General features: G+C 42.6%; 1 protein-coding gene across 4 annotated transcripts in view; it reads right to left on the reverse strand.

Moving 5' to 3' along the window:
- LOC133273769 (transmembrane protein 263-like) overlaps positions 1-17,442 on the reverse strand; it is a 200,525-nt gene extending 183,083 nt beyond the window's left edge. The window contains exons 1-2 of one of the 4 annotated variants that reach the window (XM_061462285.1): positions 17,254-17,442; positions 7,113-7,203 (exon numbers count right to left, since the gene is read on the reverse strand). In XM_061462285.1, coding sequence (XP_061318269.1) covers positions 7,113-7,203; positions 17,254-17,427 — 265 coding nt within the window. In that variant the 5' untranslated portion in view covers positions 17,428-17,442. Of the gene's footprint in view, positions 1-7,112; positions 7,204-16,302; positions 16,435-17,253 lie in introns of those variants that run through there. The other 3 variants (XM_061462286.1, XM_061462287.1, XM_061462288.1) reach the window with 3 other exon arrangements.
- Positions 17,443-24,659: the final 7,217 nt, after the last annotated feature.

The raw sequence follows: 24,659 nt of genomic DNA on the forward strand, positions 1-24,659 counted from the left end.
AATGAGTGGCTGCATGGCGCTTAGTTGCCGGCTGGGGATAAACCACAAAGGAGAGTGATTTGACTTGGGAAAGCAGAAGGCAGTTTGGCAGACACCACAGTTTTGCCCTGTCAGCTACACAGAACTTCAAGATGCAAGTGTGGCAGGCTACATACATACATACTTATGTATGCAGCAGATCACATTAAGTGCCACAGGCAACTTTATTAAAGTTACTGTGTACCAGAAAAAGCAAACTTTTTAGTACAGAGCTTAACACTGAAAGGAAATGGAATTGCTATTAACTGCACCATTTTCCAAGGTGATTTCTTCGCAGTTATCTGGATATAGGCAGTTTGGAGACAAACATACTAAACATTACTTGCAACAAGAAGATGCAAACTACAACACTGCTCATGTTTGCAGCATTTAAATCTCAGTATAGCAGTTACTGCAGCAAACATTTGGCCCAACAATAAAAACTTTGTCTCTGATGGAAACTGTTCTCTGTAAAGAATACTTTAAGCAAAGTACTCAGAAAAATGCCACCCATTCATCAGAACTGGATCTGTTTAGGGGAATACACCTTTTCAAAGTTAGACACCTGTAATACAGACCTGAACTGAATGCCTCATCTCAGATGAGATGGCTAAAGCAGCATGCTCTTCTGGCATCTGCTTCAATAAACCTTGTGCTCTTGTAAGAGAATACCACAATATGAAATCAAAAGTCCAATTAACTTCAGAAGCTTCAAATGCATGGTAGTATCTCAGTAGAAATAAGACTGTACTAGTTAGATCTGCAAGGTAAATATTTGTATCCAAAGTGAATCCTGAATAAGTTATGCACAAATCTCCCAGATACTTTGGATCAGAGATTCCCAAACTGTCAATAAGGAGTCCTAAAGCTTCCTACAGAAGTATGCAATACTCATATCTTGTAGAAGAGATAAACCAGCGGAAAAGGCTATATGCCTCCATGGAGCCAGATTATAAGGCTCACACAAGATACTACATTCTAAACTGGAGCAAATCATCTGATTTACTGTAACTATCCATGTGTGCTCTTTACCCACAGCAAGTGTAAAACAATTTGAATTAGGAACACCACAGTTATTTGGAAAGTAAATTTCCCAAGATTTGTTATATACTATAGAGCTGCTAAGAACCATTGCTTTTAATAAAGCTTTACTCCACAAGGCCCAATCCGCAGCAAAGAAGGAATATCTCCGCAGAAGAGATAGCAAAAGGCTCAGACACGAGACTCTTGGGCTTATTGCCAAATTGATCACAGGAGGTTGGCTGATGAAATCTCAGCACTTAATACTTAAAAGACTATGGAAGAACAAACTGGTTTGTAAACTCCCAAGGGGGGCTACTGCTGTTAACCAGTGAAACAGCTTTTTAACCAGACCACACTATCTTACATTAAGGTTTTGTATACTCAGTACTAATTAGCAACGTAGGGCCAAAAGAAGCTACATCCAGACCCCAGTATCTACCAAGGATGAATTCTCAACATGTGTAACATTTAGCAGTAAAGCTACTTTTCTGATAAGAATTAGCGTAATAAATGGAGAATATATGCAGGAACTTCAGAAAGAGATTTTAAATACAGAGGTAGTGCCTATGAGGTAGAGAGTCACAGGATGGTTGAGGTTGGGAGGGACTTCTGTAGATCATTTGGTCCAACCACCCTGCTCACCAATGGTCATTTAGAACCGGCAACCCAGGACCATGTTCAGATTAGATACAAGTAAGTTTCTTACTATGAGGGGTGAAACACTGGCACAGGTTGCCCAGAGAAGTGGTAGACACCCCATCCCTGGAAACACTCAAGGCCAGGTTGGATGGGGCTCTGAACAACTTGATCTAGCTAAAGATGTCCCTGATCATTGTAGGGGGTTGGAACTAAATGACTTTTAGAGGCCCCTTCCAACCCAAACTATTCTACAAGTCTATACCCAGATGGCTTTTAAACACCTCCAGGGTGGGAAACTCCTCAACCTCTCTGGGCAACCCATTCCAGTGCCTCACCCTCACAGTGAAAAAGCGTTCCCTTATGTTTAGTTGTGTTTCAGTTTGTGTTCACTGCTGCCTGTCCTGTTAATGGCCACAATTGAAAAGAGCCTGGCCTCATCTTCTTTACAGCCTCCCCTCAGGTAGTTGTATACATTGATAAAGATCCCCCAGTCCTTCTTCTCTAGGCTGGACAGTCCCAGCTCTCTCAGCCTTTCCTCATAAGAAGAGATGCACCAGCTCTTTAATCATATTCATAGCCTTTTGTTGGACTCTGCAGCATGTCCATGTTTCTCTCATATTGTGGAGCCCAGCACTGGACACAGTACATCAGCTGTAGCCTGAACAGTGCTGAATAAAGTGGAAGGATCTGCTGGCAACAGGCATGAGAAGCAGGAGCATGGTCAGGGTCACCAATTCATCAAATAAGAGAGATTAGGATCAGAGTTGTCCAACAAAGAAGATGCTGGTATTTCATAATGGATCATGTTACAGAAGATTTAATCACCACCAGACTTCATTGCTATCACTTTCCTTGAGCAACTGAATGGAATAAAAACAGAAAAACAAGGTGATGGTAACAATTAACAATGCACTACATTAAATGCTCAGCAACAGAACTCTGAACTGGTGGATAAAAAAGCAACAGATACAGTAAGGTGCTACTGTACCGGTGTAACTAAAACTAGTTCTCCAACTACAATCAGACTTCCATTTAACAGCAAACATTTGAGATCACAGAATCCATCTGGAAGTAGCCCAGTGCTTGACCATGTGGCAGCACAGATCCTCTTGCAAAGAAGAAAGTGTTCAATACCATTTAAAACAGACTGGCTCCTCTCCAGAGCTTGCTGCACTGCACTGCTTGGTGACACATGCAGACTCCTCTGCAGAGCGGTAAGCACACCAGCCTGAGCAGCACACCACACTGTACTTACTTACTACTGCTCCCCCACGCTTGCCTTTTAACTGAAGGGGGGAAAGTATGTTACTAAGATGGGAGAGAAAGGAAAGATGAAGGGGAATAAGCGTGTAAACTGGGCAGAGGGATCATGAGCAGGTAAAGCATCCTCAGGGACAAGCAGCCCTCCCGAGGCTTCCCCGTACCAGGTTACGAGCGGCAGAGGTTTAACACCCGCGGCCACCGCCGCCTGCCGCAGGGGTGTGCACGGGCAGCCATCGGCGGGCCTGCAGCGCCCCCCCGCGGCCGCAGCGCGCACCCCGCCAACGCTCCCTGGCGCTGACCCCTCGCTCCGTCCCGCCGCGAACCGCGGGGTCCCCGCAGCCAAAACCCGACCAGGTCCCGATGTCTCCACTCCATTGCAGGACGGGGCACGGTACAGGAGGTCCTGCGCCTGCCACAGCGCTCGCGTATGCCTGCAGGCACATCACTTCTTTATACTGTGTTTACTTTACCTGGAAGGTTCTGCACACGGGTCAGGGCAGCAGATTTGGGGGTGCTGGTTGACAAGAAGCTCAACATGACCTAGCAGTGTGTGCTTGCATCCCATAAAATCAACCGTATGCCAGGCTGCATTAAAACAAACGTGTCCAGCAGGTAAAGGGAGGTGATTCTCCCCCTCTACTCCACTCTGGTGAGACCCCACCTGCAGCTCTGCATCCAGCCCTGAGGCCCCAACACAAAGAGGGATGTGAAGTTGTTGGAGCAAGTCCAGAGGAGACCATGAAGATTCTGAGAGGGCTGGAGCACCTCTATTATGGAGACAGGCCTGAGAGAGTTGGGCTTGTTCAGCCTGGAGAAGGCTCTGGGGAGATCTTACTGTAGCCTTTCAGTACTTAAAGGCAGTATATAAGATGGGGACATACTTTTCAAGAAGGCCTGTAGCAACAGAACAAGGAGTATGGCTTTAAACTAAAAGAGGATACCTTTAGAGACAGATAAGGAAGAAATTTTTAACACAGGGCACAGGCTGCCCCGAGAAGCAGTGGCTGCCCCATCCCTGGCAGTGCTCAAGGCCAGGTTGAACAGGGATTGGATTAACCTGCTCTGGTGCAAAATGTCTCTGCTCATGGCAGGGGTTTGGAACTGAATGAGGTTTAAGGTCCCTTCCAACCCAAACCATTCTCTGATTCTACATCCATGCCATTGGTAATAACGCATCTTCCTCACAGAATAAAAAGCAGTCTTTGATATCTAATATCACCTACAGGATCTGTTACCAGCTGTATTTTTTACTCATTTACTCTGTTGACTTACTTAAACATAAGAGTTATATTTGACAGCAGATCAAATAAACGGACTCAGATTACATACAGGAACTAGCCTCTGTTGGATAGTTTCTTGGTTGTCTTCCAGGGGTTTCCTGGTTCATCTCCTTTTTAAACCGTATGTCACATTAAGGAGACCCAGACCTTTGTGTTTGCAGGTCTGTTAACGTCCAAGGAAAGATGGGACCCTTAAGCCCAAACAACCTGTCAGAGCTCACTACAGGAACCCCACTGGACAGCACACTGCATCAGCATACTACATCAGCTGCATTTTACCACAAGGTTTCCTTAAAGTTATAACTTTAGGGCCTGGGGGATTCTTCTTTAATCTCCCTCATTTTTCCCACACCACAAAACTCATCTCAAATACTGACAAGTTGCCACACTACACCCAAACCCAACATCTGCTGTTCACCACTTGTTACCCACACACAAATCTACTCAATTTAGTTATGTACATGACGGACCTGTAAAACTGTCCCTTTATTTGTAGAAGGCCACACTGCAGCGCTGCTCAGAAACAAGACAATCCCTGAAGGTTCACCTTTTCTTTTCCTGCAGTATTTATATAGCACAGTGCTCCCAATTCCCTCCTGAAAGGAGGGGAGTAAATATGCAGTGCAAGCTAGAAAAAGAAGTGACTGTGATGCAATCTGGTGAAATAATGGATTGTGCTAGAAAGACACAGACTCTGGAGAGCTTTCCATCCCTTATGCACTCATTACCAGAAGGCAAACAGACAGTGTCTCCAATTCATAGATCCCAGGAAACAGGAGTGCAGTAGTCATGACAACATGCTTTATTTATTGCAAAGTGCTTGATTTAACTGTGAAAGCGCTATCAGAAGGCAGAAACCAGTAGAAGAGCAAGATGACACCAGTACTGCATGGCATGGTAGAACTTCAGAGGTCTCTTTTTATGGAGTATTGTAATCGCTCCTGCAAGTACATGATCTTCTGGCTGGTCTATGTTGGTAGACAGCAGCTTCCAAGGAAGACTACTGTTACTCAGCTCCAATAATACACAAAGCCAGCTATGAGATCAACATAATCCTGATGGCTCTCTTTCAGAAGAAGTTTTTCCACCTCTTCTCCCAAGCAGCCTCTAGTTTCAGTTGTGCTCCCAATATTTCTCCTATTTTGCTAATCTTGACATCACTGAATACTTTAATAGCACATACTGAGCTCAGACTTTGAGAGAACTCACAGTACCTACTATACCACTGCTTAATGAAACCAGCTCTGCTGTTAAGAGTTCTTTTTCCTCATGCCAGCAAAGTGGGCATAGTCAGAGAACACACTTGTTTCAGACCACCCAGCAAGCCACAGAAATGGAATATTAATACTCCTATTTTTCACCATCATCCAAAGCAGCAGGGTTGCAGGCAGAAACAAACATTTTCAATCACAAAAAACTTAGTTTGCAAAAATACTCAGCCACATTAAAATAAAACCTTCTTATTACACAATTCAATGCCATAGTCCAAAAATCTAAGACTATTCCTGATAAACTGATGATACAAAATAACTCCTGTGTTTTACATTCCAGGATATGGTCTCTAGGCTCATGTAATCATCAGTTCAGGCTAGTGACCAGAATTCTTACTTCAACAATTCTGTCATTACATGCTGACTTCGCATTACTTACAAAGAAAAGGGGGTAACAAAAGAAAGATTATATCCTCTGTGTATATATATATATATATATATATATACACACATATAAATATAAATCACAACGTCTTTCAAATTTACTTCCTCTGGCTTTATAGGAGTTGCGAAAATTGACCTGCCTTTCACTTACCGCTATATACTGTAATTGCCAACACAAGAGCATATGAAATGGCACAACAAGAAATTGCTACTTAATGAGAAAACTATAATGGAATGCTCAACAAGAAGGGATGGAGCAGCAAATTCCTAAAACCATCTACTTGGGTCATATTCCCTTTAAGAACAGCTGACAGTATAAATGCTGCATCAGCATCTTACTCTCTTAGAGAGAAAATATAAAGCACACTTACGTTTCCCAAAGACATGTCATGGTATTTTAACACTAAGTTGCCAATAAGAAACTCAGCACTCTCTGGGCTGTTTAAGCTATTCATGATGATTATGAGTGATTGTGTTTTAAAAGGCACTGAACTGGAGATAAAGCTTAAAACATATCATCGCTTGCAGCAATGTTAGCAGCTTCTATTCAAAAGGAAGCAACGCCTGTTTTGTTGCACATATACAATGTCTGCAACATTTACACAGTGGGAAAATTCCATTCCCTGTCAAAATCTAGGGCATGTCATTGCAAACAAGGTTTTTAATTAAAATTGCCATTTTTGAGCCTCCTGCTGACTGACAGCATCCCACTACCTCCTCTTCAGATGGCTAAACTGGCTTCCAAGAGAGACAGCGGAAAGGAGCAAAATCACTAGAACACCTTACTTTGACAAGTCTCTGCTGGGGACAATTTCAACAGCAGGATGCTACGGAGCAAGGTAAGGAGAGAATAGATGACTGCTTAGGAAGTCTTCCCTAATGAAGGCTCAAAATATCACAAACAACACAGTAGAGGAGGCATTTTATTCCTAAGACTACAGACAGGATGATCAAGCAGGACAATTTTAATCAGAAACCATATTGTTAAAGAGGATGCAGAACAATGTGCCCACCTCCGTGGGTGCAGCTTTCTCTGAATACAGAAGTAGGCCCAGGAGCTGGCTAGACCTCTGGCTTGGAGGTTGGCTCAGCTGCCAGCACTGACGAAGCTTTATCCCCCTCAGAAAACAGATAAATGTAGGCTCTCAAGTCAGGTAGACAAATAAGACTTCCTTGGTCAGAACATTTATCCCAATTTAATGTAAAGAGTTTATACTGACTGCTAGCACTGTACCTTCAGGAGGCTCTTCCCGCAGATGAGGAGGCAATTCTTCACTTGTTGTCTCAGTTTCATCTTCCACCATCTGTGTCTCTAAGCTAGGTCCCTGCAAAACAGAACAGAAGAGCAAGAGGAGGTAAACTGGAGGAAGTTCAGAAAGGTACCACAGAGATAATTACAGGATTAGATAATATGCCAGACAGTAAGGACACAAGGAGCTCACTTTAGCTGATGAGAAAGCAAGCTACTGGGAGATATGTTTGCAGTTGAAATACTTAGGAATGGGGGAATTAAAAACCCAAAGGAATCTTCAAGCTAGGAAACAAAATTACAAGGGTCTGAGCAGACTAAAAACCAGTAACTGAACAGTGAAGCATAATTTCTAAATTACTATTTCTAACACACACAATTATTACAATAATAAATTCAAATCCCCATTTACCACACACAGCAAGAATTATCATCACTTGGAATTTAAAGGGAAAAAATCCCATCTTTGCCTTACCAAGACTAGATTCTGGAAATTGTCTTTTAAGAGGATTTAGAACTAAATTATAGTTAAAGTTGTTGGTCTCAACAGAATGAAGCATCAGTTACACTTGGGTTTTTCATTCCTAAGGATCCTTGACATACAAACTGAGGAATGGGATGCACACAACAGTGTAAGTGACTGGCTTGCAGGCAAGCAGCCATGCAGTGTGCAGCAATTCCATAATAAGCCTCTTGAGTTGCAGCCATGGCAGAAGTAATGCACACAGATGTTGCTTTGCTTTGATGCTCCCTCTAGAAGCATTTAGGATGCAGGAAGATGTTCCAACAGTTCAGAAACATCAGTAGATTATTAACTGTATAATATTCTTTCAATTATTTAGGGTTTATATAGCCTTTTTAATTGGGAATGTGGTTCCATTTCTCACTAGAGCCATTGGAGAAGCACAGATTTAAACAGGTCTTACCACAGGAATAGCCAGGTTATGGCACGGAGCCTAGGAACATACAACTAAGAAAAACCTCTTGGCTCTTCAGAGATGGTCCCTGCTCTCACAAGCAAGTACATCATACAATTCCTTTCAGCAATCGATGAGTTTCTGACTGTGAGCACTACTAAGATTTAGTGGCAATTTTTATGTTATATTTTAAAGCAAGATCTAAATTGCCTGAGGAACATATTATCTTGTCTTCTGACCATGCTCTATGACTACTGACCTTACAGTGTGGTTTAACTCAAGTATTATGGGCTGCTGTGACCCAGTAAATTAGTATTTGTTTGCTGCTTTACACTGTTTCACGGAAGGCTATGGATTTATGGATAGAGGACTGCACTACTGAACTAAACAAGCATTGACAAATCCCCTACAAGTGTTTCAGACTACCCCTCATGCTTTTCCATGGGATACAATAACTGACCAGAACTTCAGTGATATGCTCATGTTTTCACTATATTTAAAAGACTACATATTTTACAAGTGCTGTGATAAATCCATGCATGATAAAGAAGATGCCTATCCAGCGAGGGTCGCTATTTTCCAAAAGATACTGAGTTACATTTATGACACTTAAATCAAGAGCTGCACTTGTCACCACATCTGTATAAAATAATTATTTCAGCATGATCATAAAAGCAGCCTATACCTATTTCAGCATGATCATAAAAGCACCTCAGTCTTAGTAGAGTATTAAGTACACAAAACCCCCACATCATTCAGGGCAATCCCAGCACCATACAACCCTTATCAGGCCATTTCACACATAAGTCAACAGCGACATGAGACTGTCACTGCAAATGCCCCAACAGGTATGTCAACACTGCAAATGGCACAGGTTTCTAAAAAGTCCTTGCAGACCAACTCAAAACAACGTAAAACCAACCCTACCCTGCACCATCACAACCACTTTGAAGCCTTTAAGACTCTACTTTTGTATTCAGCATTACATTGATTATGGTATATAATCTTAAACCAAAATAGGGTCTATCGACTAACAGCTCACTGAACTAATTCATTAGGCTAACAGATAGCAAAAAATAAAACCCAAAAAAAAATGCTAACAAAAGGGAGAGGGGGAGAATGGAAATCAAAGATAAATAAAGAATCCATCCTGTGAAAAGTTATTACTGGAATTGAATGAGCTTGGGACAAATTACTTCAAGTTCCCTTCAGTTATGACTACTAGTAAAAAGACACTTAACTGCTGTTCACAACCAAGGAGAAGCATGTATCTTACCATCCTTTTCCTTCTTGCCATACCTACTCAATCCCTATATAGACAGTATTCTTAAATATATATATATATATTCCTCACATAAGCAAACCCAAAAGAAAACCCACCAAATGAGTACTCCTTTCCATTATACTGAATTTTATTAGTAATCATTTCCCCCATGCAGAATAGAAGGTAGAGGAATGTCAAGCCCACTGTCATGACATCAGCAGCAGTTCAGTGTTGGAGCTCTATGAGTACCCTTTAGAAATCATTCTAAAGCCTGCAGCTTTAGCTACCACTTTCCCTGTGCATTTTCAAGTGAAAACAGTATTTATTTCCTGACCTAAATCTCTGTATTTCCATTCTTGCTCCTGAACACTTTACTCCAGTTTTTCCTTTCTGACATTTGTCTTCACATTCATTTCCATTCTGGACTTGTGCCTAGAATCTCACTTCTTTCACTATTCAAAACTGCCTCATTCCTCAAAGTCTCTCTTTAAAGAGCCCACAAGGTCAGATCTAGTTCACTCTACGCAAAATCTTCAACTGCCGACCTAAATCACACATCCTCCATCCTGCCTGACACTGAGGTTCAGACCTGGTATTCTAGGTAGGCACAACTCCAATAAGGTAATTTAGCAGAGAATCAGTGGCAGCACAGGCTTCACCCCTCTACATCTCTGATTTCACCTGAAAGCTTTCCCAAGACAGATCCAACACCCTTTTCACATAGTATCAACTACATCTCAACTGATAACTGCAAAGGATAGATGCACCCCTAAAGGATTACAAGAATTAGTGGGTCTGTGGGAAGAAACAAGTAATCCCCAAGTATAGGGCAGTCTGTTAAGTGCTTTGGGAAACAACACTGGTATTTTTAAGTTATCTTCATGAAAGCACTGCCTATTTTTGCATTATGTTTAAAGAATGTTTATTGCATGCCCACAAGACTAAAAATCAGAGTTTCCTATACATTTACATACTTTGCCCCTTCCTAAAACCACAAAAAACCCAGCTCTTCTCATCCCAGGTTCAATTCCTCCAAATGGCTGAGAAATCATACATCTTCCTGCCCACTGCAGGGGCTTGGAACTGGATGATCTTTAAGGTCCTTTCCAAACAGAACCATTACATGGTTCTGTGATCTTATGACTGGGCTGAATGTGTGCAGATGTCAAAAGGCTTATCAGATCCAGTAATAATGAAGCTGACCTTCATCAGGCCTTCCTACAATGACATCATTAATAACTGTTAATTTGGGATCTCTCCTATCCAAGCATTGTTATGAAGTTCCTCAGAACTTATTTTTGATATTTCAAGATTAATCAAATTAAATTACTCCATCTTCTCTATGTGAAAGCTCTTTGCGGCTCAGAATGTCCTTTTGGCTTCGACACAATTACAAAAAGCCTCAATTCCTACAGAAAACAAGAGGATTGGGGTTTGGTGAGGGCTTTTTGGCTCGGTTTGCTCAGGAAGTTTGGTGGGCTGTCTTTGGGAGGGCAGCAGGGGTGGTTTTGATGTTGCTTTGGGTTTTTGTTGTTGTTTTCATTGTTTTTTTTTAAGCATAAGAAGATTTTAAACAAGCAGAGACTGGGTAGACAGTTCAATAGGATTACTCCCTTTTCCAGGGAGCTGAGAGCTTACAGGTACTTAACTCCAGAAGCACAGAACAACCCAACCACCTCCTCATACGCTACTGCTCAGCCAACCACTCTCGAACAGTAGGAGCCAACTTTTAAACTACCACTGTACCTTTGGTAGGCAGGTTGCAGCTGCAGCTTTTACTTAAGTAATGAATTTTCAGTGTATTGGGGAATTTAGACCTTCAGTTAAAGTTTTCTAAACCTAATAGTGTTCCACTTGAATCTGCCATCACTATTGATTGCACACCCACAAGTTACAGGTTTCCAAAGCCAGCTGGATTTTTCCTGTAGAGGGAAAAAATTGATCTGCAACAATAAACATTCCCCCCCTCCCCCCCCGCCCCCCAATGCCCTGTAGGCTTAAGGAAGGCTCTTGATGGATGCTTTGCTTTTGATTTTGCAAAACAAGGTTCGCTCGTAATGAGAGCTTCTGTGCCAGGTTTCAGCCCAAAGGGAATTAAAGTTGCAGTTATAAATCCCCTAGAACACTAAAGGAAAGCACAGAAATAGATATGCTGAGCATGACAGTAGCGTAAAATTACAGCCCTTTGTTCAAAGTACACTGCAAGAAAGAACTAGAAAAGTTGGTAAGATTACTTGCTCTTCTCTGCATTTGGAAAAACACACCAGGGAGGCTACAATTTTAACACCACCTGATTTTGTCTTGACAACAATCCTGTAGGAGAGTGGCAACAAGAGCAAGTTTTAATGTTGCAAAGTTCAAATCGAGTTCTGTTGTTCTCAGCAGAAGAGTCAAAATCCTATTTCTACAGCAAGAAAACCACTTTACTATGAGTAATCCCAATTAGAGTTTACTTGGCATAAATAACTTTTCAGCAACACTAATGACACCACAACCTATTCCCCATTCAGCAAGCCAGTAAACAGTCTGGTCTACACTTCTTCCGTTCACGTTTTATAGGGAGCATGAAACGCCATTTCTATAGCAAAAAGCCAATACATTCTGCTCAGTGGCATCTTAGACAGTTCTGGATCTTGAACTAATTGTTGTATTGCATTTTGTCTTGATCAACCATTCATTTTCCATCTGAATTTTACCTACATCAGTGTTAGCACAGAAAGACTTTTACAAACAACAAACCAGCAACACTTCAATTGATCATGTACTGACCTGGCCCAAACGGAACACTCCTCACTTCCATCAGATTAACCACTGTAGTTCTCAAAAGGATGCCATGCAGCAGTGCAAAGGCTGGAAAGTTACCCCAAAAGAGGCTGCGTAAGCTGCTGTCAATTCTAGTTTAAACTACTGTCTCCACAAGGAGGGATATGCCTTGTCCTGAACACTGCTTATATTCAAAATCTGACTGTGCTGAATTGCATTTGTTTGGAAGAGAACAAGTTACATGAAGGCAAAGTGTAATTGCACGGAATAACTCGCACATTAGCAAATGCTGAATTTGGGGGCAAGACAACACACAGTGAAAACAGACTTTACAGAAATACCCAGCAGGCTCTGAAACAGAGAGAAGTATGACATGGAATGATGCAGGACCAAAGCATGACCCTGGTCAAAGCAAACCAATTCGAAAGCAACTAATTACCAATAACGTCATCTCAGAAATACCAATTAAAGCATATTGGTAACTGGCATTCACTGATTCAGGCAATTTCAGTGGGAAGAATATGTTCTTCAATCCAGAACTAACTTCTGTTTCCTTATTTTATTAGGAATTGCTAAACAAATTGTCTGCAAAACATCAAGCACTTCTGAATTAGCTGGGAGATCATTATATGAACTATCTATCACACCAATTTTAAACTGATTTTATTGATGGCTAGATAGCTAAGTATTTCCTTCCTTACAAAGGAGTTCTGATCTGAGATCAGAGATATTTTAGATTGGGATTACATACTGTTCTATGCATTTACTGTTGTAATGTTTTAAAGGAAAAACTTTCACATAAAATATTTATATACTCTACGGAACTAACACTGCATCTTCTGGTACTATCAAGCTCTCCAGTTTTACACCTTAGTCTGTATGCCTTAAACTTGACAGCCAGAAGCCCTGCCAGCAAGAACACCCCTTTTATTTCAAGCTTCACAGAGATCTCATGTGTTTCCAGGCTAAGTGCGAAAAATATCACAACCTGCGCCATCCAAGATTCCAACCAGACTTATTTCACTCAGCAACTAAACAACCATCAGATAGAGAAAACCACCATTACGAATGCAAGCAACACAACTTAAAAGTAAAAATTAATTCTGGCAGCAATAGCTTTTGGTAATGGCTGCCTCTTACTTTTAAGGACCTGCAAGGTGATGATTTTCATCGTCCTTCCCTCACAGATGATCTTCTTTTTATAGATTGAAAGGAAGCCCAAGAATTGCACCAGACCTTAGGAAGCTCTGCAGAAGCATTCAGATTGTAAGATTTGCTAACACAAACAACTTCTGTGACTTCAACAGGTACAGCCAGCATCAACTTATGTTGAAGAAACTGCTTAAGAGCTTGGCTACTGCCCTGACCAATGTAAACATGTACCTTCCCAGAACTTTGAAGGCACATAACCTTTTGCCATCCCTCTGAAATTCAGCTGCAATGCTGGGAAAAGAAAACCACCAGAAAGTTTGTAAGTTCACCAACAAAGAAAACCAGACGTGACCAATGATAGGCAAACAGTCAAGTCAGAATTATCTACAGATTATACAGTCCATGTTCCCTTTTACTCCATATCTGACATTCACCCTCCTCCTGCTTCCTATAATGAATTTACTATATACTCCATAGAAGCAATACCTTTTGTCTCCTTTTTTATAAGCTGTTCCTTTCCCACCCAAATACTTTTCATTTCAACTGTCAAGTGCCCTGCTAAACAGCATAAAAAAGAAGTTACATATACATCAAATTTTGAGAGGATAAACCATGACATCCTTCATCCTTCAGGAACAGAGCTGTCTGTAAACGCAAGCAAGAGAAGTATTCACTCAGGCTTTCCATAACTTCAGATGCTTCATCTTCATGCTTTTATCTGATCTCTGGGATCCATCTGCCAGTATCAAGTATCACAAGCAGTAAGACAAACAGAACTATAAGCAGTAAATTCATGTTTGTTCTCTTAAATATAGCTGTTTCTCAAAGCAAAATGTCACATTTTTGACACCTGTCCTATCCCAAAATATGTAACACAAATGTGATCACATGCCAAAGCACAAACTCTCAGTATACTTTGGAGAATCACTTAAATTCAATAAAAAAGGGGAGAAGCTACTTAAGTGAATCACATCTTGAGCTTGCTCCCCCAAACAAGTGCTTCAATATAACCTGACTCTCAATGCTTTTCATTCCTTTGATTTTGGATTTAAGTTAGAGCAGTGACAGGAGCAGTGTTACAGTCACTGAAGCAGCAACCATTCCCGGTAGCCATCAGGCGACTACCTTAATGCTCCAATTCATTCACCAGTTGAAGGTAGGGCATGGAGAGGTTCTGCTATCCAGGGCACATTCTCCAGTGCTCCCCAAGCCCAGAGACATCAATCAGTGTTTTGCCACTGGAAACAGGCTGTATTGTGGGACAGTAATTGGTAGCTGATACTGTGATGGACTGGAGGGGAGTTGGTCATCTCCTCACAATTCTCCACTTCCCTAATGAGTAACTGTCCTTCCCACCTGATAGACCTGTCATTCAGGCCCCTAACGCAGCCTGAAAAGGCGTATTCTCTTACAATCAGAGGACCTGCCGTTGAAGGAAAGCAAATGCTCTTGGTGTATTAAAAATGTACCATTTATTCCTACACATGGAGATGGTCCACTTGCAAGCTGACTGCTTCTCATTCCTGTCTTACAGTGCAGGAAATAAGTTTTGTATTTTGCATAGCCTAAAAAGGCCCAGAAATACCATCTTTCAGCACCACCATTGCTTGAAAGAGCTGGTAACAGAAGCAAAGTACACATAGATACTGCCTCAAATCCAACCCAGTTTCAGTCCCTCAAGCTTTAAAGCACAACTTTGCCATGCTGCTTTATTTCAGCCCATCTTTTAAACAGGATACTTAAGTTATTTGACTGACTTAAAAATAAGATAGATACATCAAGCTTCAGCTTCCTCAGCAACAATCAGACATTAGTGAAGGATCCTGAAAGGATCACTTCCACAGCAGAACTCCCCTGATGGGTCTCTTCACCTGCTTCTTCCTTTGCCTAGTAGGCAGGCCATCATATGCACAGTAGCATTAACTTGTTTTACTTTGACAGCTCTGCTTTCTCAGCAACCTGCTAGCCAGCATCAATGAGAAAGGCTCCAAACCCATACTGCTAAAATATACAAAGTCAAATGTATTTCCCAAGGATTAATAATAATTAGGGGAGAAATAGGTAAGATGACTTTTCAAAGAAGCTTGGTTCTGATGTGTTCCCTGCAATGAGCAACAACAATAAGCAGACTTATTTTCAACTCACACTGAACTATTCGGATCAGGTCCATAATAGGGATTCCCATTTCCCACACCAGACGGACACCCCTTTTTCTGCCTCACTTCTTCTTTCCTCCCCCTTTTAAGGGGTAAAACACAGCACTTTTGATGCATGCCACTTGTTAATTAAAAATTTAATTATTCCGCCACCCCAGCTTAAGACTTTACATCATGCAGCTGCAATGAGCTTAAAAAAAGGAAGCTGTGAATCATTTTATACTGAAAAGCTCTACACAGTGTTTATACCTGATAAATGATTGCTTAAAGGAAAAAAATACTCTCCCCACACAAACACACACATTTTCCTTGCAATCAGAACATGACTCCATTCACACCTTCGTGTATTTTGAATAAGCCCATCTAAAATAGCCACAAGCTTTCCCCACTCTAATGGGGCAAAAGAGGAATTCAGTGGAAGTAATGGGCATAGCAAGAAAAATCAGCTGTTTACTCTGCATGCAATAAAACAGGAGCTGCAGGAAATCTTTTCGGCTTTGGCCTCAAGCTGGATGTGCTGTTCAGCCAGCACTCTGAGGTTTTTGTTTTGCAGTATAAGTCAACAACTCACCCAGAGCCACAGCACTGTTTACCAACAGCTGTATCATGCATATTTTTTGTTATCCCACACTATCAGAACTAACAACCATTCAGAGAGGAAGAAAAATGAAATTACTCTTTACTGTCAGGCTTTGAACAAATGCAAAACAAAACAATAACACTGCACAGAAGGAAACATTCGTTTTATATAGATTTATTTAACGCAGTCGGAAACTGTCCCTTTTCTTCCATGTCAGCTGTGCAGACACTGATAGTTGAGGGCCCCTCGTGCATAGAGACAATTGTCACCCTGCGTAACCAACACGTGTAGTGCCCAGAACCCAAAACCTGCACCGGCTGGGGAACTGCGAACACATACTTACTTGACTCGAGAGGCTTGGAGGAAGGCCCGAGCCAAATTTCTCCATCAGGATAGTGACAGATCATAGACCATACACAGACCATCGAAACATACAGTTTTCTACCTCAGAGAGCTTACAATCTAGCTGACAAATTCAGGAGACAAGGAATGCCTGGGGTGCCTTGCGTTTCAAACTGATTAACGTGAGGGACCCGTTTCAGAAGTCATGCACCTGCGAATTAAAGAGACAGGACAGAAAACAATGGGAAGCAAAACAATACCACAGCACTGCTGACTGCTAACCAACACAAATGGAGACAACCTCTCAGCTAAGAGCCAGTATATTATTATTACAGTTATAACCCAGCCAGCCTTAGCATCCACCTCTCCCACAGCACCAAAGCTGCCTGCCGGCATGGGTCAGCCCACTTCTACCCTGATAGTTTTCCACAGCAAACTAAGGAGAAAGTCCATGGTCTCCTCCACACTACCGAAAGGGCCTGTGAGAGAAGCAGCACAGGTGAGCACCAGCGCTAACTGCTCCCAGGAGCATACCAGCAGCATCAAACCCCACGGCTGCTTGGGGCCATTGAACTGCCTACACGAGTACAGCCGTGAGGGAAGAAGCATGAGGAAAGTAGGGCTATTTCCCTGCAGAGACACAAGCCCAGAGGGGGAGCGGGCCGGGCAGCCTCCCCCGGCTCCCCTCACAGCGCCGCAGGCAACAACCGGGCTGTAATGGAGAGAAGGGGGTAAATCTCCCTCAGGCGACGGCTCCGAGAAGCAGCACCACATCCTCCGCGAAGTCAGAAGCTTCTGGAAGTTACACTTTATTACGAGAGCGAACGGCGACCACCTCAAGCTAATGCTTACCGAGGGCCCGGCCCCTACCCCTCTTCCCCCCACAGCTACCGGTACCCGCCGCGGCCCAGCCGAACCCCGCCCGGCGGGACTCCCCTGCCGCCAGCATCACCTTCATGCCGCGCCTCCCGGAGCACCGCCCGGCAGGGATGGATGGATGGAGGGCGGGCGGGCGGCCGTCAGCTGCGTCCCCGTGTCCCCCAGGCGCGGATGCTCCGGGTCCTCCTGCCCGGTGTAAACACACAGCGGCGAGAGGAGGGGGTGGGCCGAGGGGGGGCAGCGCCATGGCAACCCCGGCCGGAAGAGGAAGCGCGGGGGTCAGGGGCCGCCATCTTGTTGGGGGTCGCTGCCGCGGGCCGTTGCTGTGGTAGTTCTGAGGGGTTCGGAGCTGAGCAGCACCGCCACGCACGCTTTAGTGACAAACTCTTCCTGGCGTTTGATGTTGAAGTGCTTTACAAATTGTAACGCGCTAGTCACCTCAGTTTCCCGTTATATGCCTGATGGGAGTGCAGCAAAGGGAGATAAGACCCAGCCATGGCCAGGCAAGGAGGTGGTGTTTGGCCAAGTTGAGGAGTTTGTTCTCAGGGCTCTGTCGTTGGTGTGTGCTGCTTGTTTCATTAATTCTGGTCAAGAGCTGAGGTCTTGGGAGGAATTAGGGCTTTCTGGCCTTTAGCTCATACTATTCTCAACCAACATACCAGGTCTCCAGCCCTGCAGGACGGGGCTGCACACGGTGCTTCACATCAGGGTCTGCTCTTGGGTGGCAAAGACATCATAGAATGGTCTGGTTTGGAAGGGACATCAAAGCTCATCCAGTTCTAAACCCCTGCCATGGGCAGGGACACCTTCCACTAGAGCAGGTTGCTCCAAGCCCCGTCCAACCTGGCCTTGAGCACTGCCAGGGATGGGGAAGCCACAGCTTCTCTGGGCACCCTCTGCCAGTGTGGAAAAGCTTTGGCTTGTGTTCTCATGTATTGCTTTAAAGCTACCATGGGGCACAATCACACACCTGCTAGCAAATGGTTTGATTCAATGAGTGAAGCCAGACAAAACAAAACAAAAGGAAGGGTAGTTTGAAGTAATGATACCTTGAGCTGGGAGATAAAACAACATTAAGCAAATGGTAGGGATGAGAGTTTAGTTTTCTCTGATTTAGTAGTGTTCCACAGGTGAATATTGAGTTAATACATTACATTGAGAACCTAACTACTAGTTGGCAAGTGTTTAAATCCAAAAGAGGAAAGATTGCTTTTATTCCCCTTTTTTCACCCCTTTACTTAGAAACTTTGCAATGACTTCTCTAAAGGATATGCCCTTGGCAGTCGTGTATGTCTTCTAAATCGTTCTTCATGTATCATATCTTCATGAATCGTATTGTCATGTATCTTCTAAGTAGTTCTTCAGTACAGTAGACCCTGTTTAATCAGAAACCATAAAAGGAAAAATGTGGCAGCTTAAAGGCTAGAAGCACCTTCACTCAGTGCACAGTGGAGGAAAAGCAGTTCATTTTTTTGCTGTTCCATATTGTTTTTTTCCAATCTGCAGAACCACCTCGGAGAGCAGAGGTAGAGTGGTACCCCAGGGCTAATTTTCATTTTTCAGTTAAATAGGAAATTTTGGTGTGGCGAGTTGGCCCTGGTACCCACTAGAGCTGCTCGATCACTCCCCTCCTCAGCTGGATTGGGGAGAGAATATACAATGAAAGGCTTGTGGGTCAAGATAAGGACAGGAAGAGATCATTCACTGATTACTGTCACAGGCAAACCAGACCCAACTTTGATAAACTAATTTCCTCATCAAATCAGAGTAGGATAATGAGAAATAAATCTAAATCTTAAAAACACCTTTCCCACACACACACTCCCTTCTTCCTGGCCTTAGCTTCACTCACAGATTCTGTACCTCCTCCTCTCCAGTGATGCAAAGCTGTGGGGAATGGGGCTGTGGTCAGTTCATCACAGTTGTCGCTGCTGCTCCTTCCTAAGGTGGAGGATTCCTCATGCTCTTCTCCTGCTCCAGCGTGGGGTTCCTCCCACTGGAGACAGTCCTCCATGGACTTCTCCAGTGTGAGTCCTTCCCATGGGCTGCAGTTCTTCATGAACTGCTCCAGTGTGGGCTCCTCTCTCCATGGGGCCACAGGTCCTGCCAGGAGCCTACTCCGACATGGGCTGCCCACAGGGTCACAGCCTGCTTTGGGCATCCGCCTACTCTGGTGTGGGGCTACAGGTGGAATCTGCTGCAGCATGGGCCTCCATGGCCTGCAGGTGGAATCTGCTCCACCATGGACCCCCATGGGCTGCAGCCATACAGCCACAGGAAAATCTCTGCTCCAGAGCCCAGAGCACCACCTGCACTGAACTTGGTATCTGCAGAGCTGTTTCTCTCACATAGTGTCACTCTCTCTCTGGCTGCAGTTTCCATTGCATATCACCCTCACCCCCCACCCCCCCCCCCGTCTTCTTAACTGTGTTATCTTTAAGGTGCTACCAGCATCACTGATGGGCTCTGCCTTGGCCACCCGCAGGTCTGTCTTGGAGCCAGTCTTGCAGATGGAAAGGAAGAGATTTTGATGTTTCTGAATAAACTATTACACTCATGTTTAAAGTAGATTTGGTGACCATAAACAATTAAAATTGGTACTTCTAACAGTACTGGCTGCACAAATTAATGCAAGCACTGCAAGATTTGAAAGCATCTGAAATTAAAATAAGGAAATATTTTTCTACTGATGTCTTTTCAGTATTTATATATGCTATAATCAATATCTATATATGCTATGAATGCTATAGAACAGATCTGTTTAATCAGATCTGTTTAGTAAAATATTTTATGATAGGGGTAATGTGCATTAAAACATACTCATGACTGAACACTGATGCTGCATCATTTGGTAATGATAGAGAGGATTGAGACTATACGGCCCAAACAATGCTCCTGGTATATTTGCATGTCTTAAGCCTTACTGAGAACAGAATGAAAAGTTGGCAAGGGGAACACAGATTTAACCATCTTTTTTCACCATCTGAGCTGAAAGGCAAAATATAAAGACCAGACACTGTGAAATGTTCATTAAAATCCCAAACTTATTTTCACCTTACAGATAACACATGTTAAGAATAAATTAGCTTAACTCTTAAAGCTAGTCTCTTCATGGATATTGCACATAGCTCAAGAGATCTGACATTTCTGGTCTAGGGTTCATTGTTTCTCCAGGTTTTGGCTTATCGTCACATCCCATGTATGCATGAAGAGGCAGTATCATAGCTCCACCATGAAGTACCAAGAAAGCTTCTGAGGTATTTGCAGAACAGTGAGATAGACTACACCACTGGCAAACCTTCAGAACTTGATAGACCCTATTCTCCTATTCTGCATCTCAGCTGCAGGGCACTGTAAGCTTTCTCATTGATGGGAAAGCAAAATAAAGGCATAGACAGATTTGTCTCTTGTAACCAACTTTTACTATTGGTGATTCTAATACATTCTCCTTTCTTACCATAAACACTAAAAATAAGCTGGAAAGCTACTTGTTATTGACCTTTGCTTTCATAATGTTTTTTTATTCCCCCTTCCCCCCCCCCCCCCCCCCCCCCCCATTTGGTGGTGTTACATTACTAACACACTTTGGCATGTTAAATATACTATTCTTACAGAAGAGCCCTAAGCAAGACTATAAAGATGTGATTTATACAATACTGGCAAAGAAAAAATGGAAAGAAAAAATATATCAGCCCTCTTACTAAGCTGAAATCATCTAGCTCTCAAGTAGATATATGAAAAGAACTCTGTACATGTTGCTGGTTTGGATTAAAAATAGTACTTTGGCTTCAGTCTAGGTTTTTTTTTCCCCTGTTATTGGGAAAGTTCTTATATAAAATCCATTTCAAACCTCTTTAATAAAGATCCTTCTGCACAGGGATACAGCACTTACCCATTACCTTCTGGAGCTGTACTCTCATCAGTCTGCCCACTTCTCTGAATGCAAATTTTTTTTTCTCAATTATGTAAAATCCTGAACTTTAAATATCAGTTTGGCTTATTGTGTCATTATTTGTGGTTCTTTGTTGTGTTTCTTTAAGGTTCTTTGAAAGAACACTCTTAAACGAGGCTAGGAGCCTAATGCCTGTGACAGAGCCTTTCACAAACTTACAGGGCAAAACAGATGCAGCAAACCTGATGTGAAGAGACACTGAACTGTGACCATGGTCAGTTTGTTCTCAGAGCACCAAGAAAGAATGAGTTTCTATTACACTGTGGCAGGCAGTATTTCATGATGTTTACATAAAATGGCCAAAGCATTTCCACCAGCAGATATTGGCATTTTCTAGAAGGATTTTTTTTTTTTTTACAAAATGGATTGTATAAGAAAAGGCATATTGTTGGCAACAAAGGATCCTTGGAGCCTGATTTTTTCACCTGCCATGCATCTTATACAATGCACATCCCTGCGGATACTGTCCACCTGGAAGGATGGCGTAAATGAGAAAGTAAGAATAGCAGATTATAGAATCATAAGTATAATAGTTGCACCTTCTGCTCATTAGATAAGTTATAGGAGCATTCAGGGAATAAAATCCTTTCATCACTGAAGTCATACAAAATTCCCACTAATTTCCACAGGGCTAATCTGCTGCTTCAGTTTGACAGCAGTAATCAGGTACCCCATCTGTTTAATTCTCAGACTGGGCAAGAACTTAATTTTGTCTGAAGTTCACATTTTCACCCTTTTTTGATTAAAATGTGTTCTTTGAGAATGAAGGTACCAGTTTCAGTTTGTTCTTCTAATTTAATAAAGGCAGTCCCTTTGTTCCTATAGTATGTGATTAGCTTTGTATCACTGAGCAACATAAACTAACAAGGTTTGAAAGCATTTTTCTACCAAATAAATTGTGAAAGCTCCTATGTTTATATTCCCCAAAATTAAAACTCAGATGAGATTAATTGAAAAATCCAGCCTTGAAAGCAACTGGAAGCTCCATTTCATAAAAGGCCACATATTTGGCAACGAAAGCAAGTTCTGATAATTTTAATGAGGGAAAGAAAGTGAAAAAGAAAGTGAGTTTGAACTTCTAGGTTCACTTAAAGCTTCTGTATTTCATATGCTTTTAGCTATGGAGCACAAAGGCAGTTTATGTTTTACATAGCCTTCAAAGTCCTGCAACAGAAAACTGTCTCTGCCAGAATGCCAGGATACATAACTGGATTCACATATGGGCTTCCCAGACCTCTAAAATGTTCAGATTCATTTTTACTTTGAACTCCTGCCAAAGACTCTGAACTGCACAGACAGCAAAGCTCTGCTAGTAGGTTCTGCTGACATTTGGAATCACCAGCAATTTGTTCTCAGGATGCCAGAACAAAGCTGTAGATAATACTTCACCCCTATCATGAATCATAGAATTCATATGGGGGTGTCTCTTGACCTTTTGAAGTTTGGGGTTTTTTTTGACCTACACAGGTAGTATAATTTTTTACAGGAAGGACGCACTGACATGATAATGCTTGCAAAGTTACAGTGCTTTCTTTAAGCAGTGCTTCTGGCCAAAATCTTCCTATCATCCATTTTATGATCTCCTCTTCCTAGACTAAAGTTTCTTCTCAACGGAGATGAGAAGCCAGCTAGCACCCTCCATGCTCAGGACCTGTGGTCCAAAAGAATATCGGTAGCACTGCACTGTGATAATTTTATTCCAGTGTAAGTTGTACCTTACAGTGTTAAGGCTTAACAGTACTGGACATTTAGAAATTATTAACTGGAGCATCACTCCCTCTACTTGCTGTTAGTGGTGGGAAAGGTAAGGAAATAACAGCATGAGGTGCTGCAGCAGACAGACTCAGGAGTATTAGCTGTGGCTTCTACTTAGTGTTGGTGGAGCTTTGCTTCTTTTGTAACCAGGCCTGTAGCTCCTCCTGCATTGAGTGTCTGCGCTCTGAGATTCCAAAGATTCTTGTCTCACAGCCTGTTTCTGCTAGGTTGAATTGCATCCCAATAGAAGGCCCTATCTACAGAGGGGTCTTACCACTACATTTAAGACACTTGTCAGCATTTGCAAACGTGCATCTTGATTAAGCACAGTCACATGGCTTTATGAAAACTGTGCTGCAAAAGCAGACTGGTGTCCTAAAGTATCTGCTATAAGAAGAGATTCATTTGGCGTTACCAGTACTCTCAGTGGATTCTTCTCTCAGGTCATTAGGCTTGGTGGGGCCATTGCACAGGATGACATCTTGACTTGTATCTGGTTTTAGATTGCACAACAGGAAAGGACTGCGTAAGTATTTCTCCTAATGACAGGTAAGCTCCAGTATACTGATTGCACTACTGTTTGATCAGTAAATTAGTTGTGTAAAAATTAATACTCCTATAGAGGAGAAATTAACAGCAGTGGCTTGTTTCTCTACTGGGCACTCTGTGAACTCTTCTAAGCTCTACAGTATATTTGGGGGTGTAAACTAACGCCAGTGCTTGCCCACTACAGTTTTATCCACATGCCCCTGTCCTGACATAGTACCCTCTTAGTGCCTCTACCAGGTGGGTTTTCCAACCTGATCACTGATCCACAAAGCATCCACTGTCCCGCATTAGACCCATATTAATGCTCTGGAATAGTGGCAGTGCTGTTGAACTACCTAGTGAAACAGGCAGGGACAACTACCTGTCAAACTGCAGTGAAAAGAGAAACGTCAGTATCACTGTGTTGATGCAGTAACTGGCAGAGACACTTCTCACACAGGCATGCTCTCTGTAGCTTTAAATACTACCTATATTCAACAGCTTCTCCTTAAAATAGGTTGCCACTGAGAAAAGCTGACAATACACCAAATATTGAGGGCCAAGTCCAGTATCTAGGCAAAAAAGTTCTGATATAACCCAGACAATATCCACCAAAGCAGGTCTGTGTTCAAGCTGCCTATTAGGTCAGGCTATTGCAGACATCAGTACCTGGAATGGTGTCTAGTTCCAGAGGGTCTTGAACACTTCAACTATTTGTAATCACAGAATTCCTACTGCTAAATAACACTCCTTTAGTTGGTGTAATATGCAATCCACATGCAGCTTTTGCAGTCAGCACAGATACTGCCATAGGTGACCAACTCCCTTTTTATAGATCCGGTTTAGAGCAAGCTCCAGTCTTTGGCTGATAAATGAACTCTAGAGGACCTTCCTTCATTCTCTAGGTGCTGGTCTCACTTTAGTAAGAACAGAGGCTTCCAGATAATGACTTGGAGCAAAAGCTGCAATTCACCATGTGTTAAACCAGGCACTGGCTGTGTGAACAGGAATGATGGGGCATGCATAGTAAAAAAATGCCTGGCAGTACATCAGTCAAAGGATGTTCTGCCTTATATTTATAAATAATTGAAGTTGCACACAAAGTGGGTGACAACAATGATTCAGAGCTGAAGGTACAATACATAACCACTGTTCTGACATGAATCCAGTTCAATCTCAGACCCAATTCACAGCAGTGGATGAAGAGGGATGCGGGAAGGAGATTCCTACCTTATCCTCACCAC

The sequence above is a fragment of the Pezoporus flaviventris genome, unplaced genomic scaffold (genome assembly GCF_033815535.1).
Source record: "Pezoporus flaviventris isolate CSIRO_AGI_PZ_B2104156 unplaced genomic scaffold, CSIRO_AGI_Pfla_v1 ptg000035l, whole genome shotgun sequence".
NCBI lineage: Eukaryota > Metazoa > Chordata > Aves > Psittaciformes > Psittacidae > Pezoporus > Pezoporus flaviventris.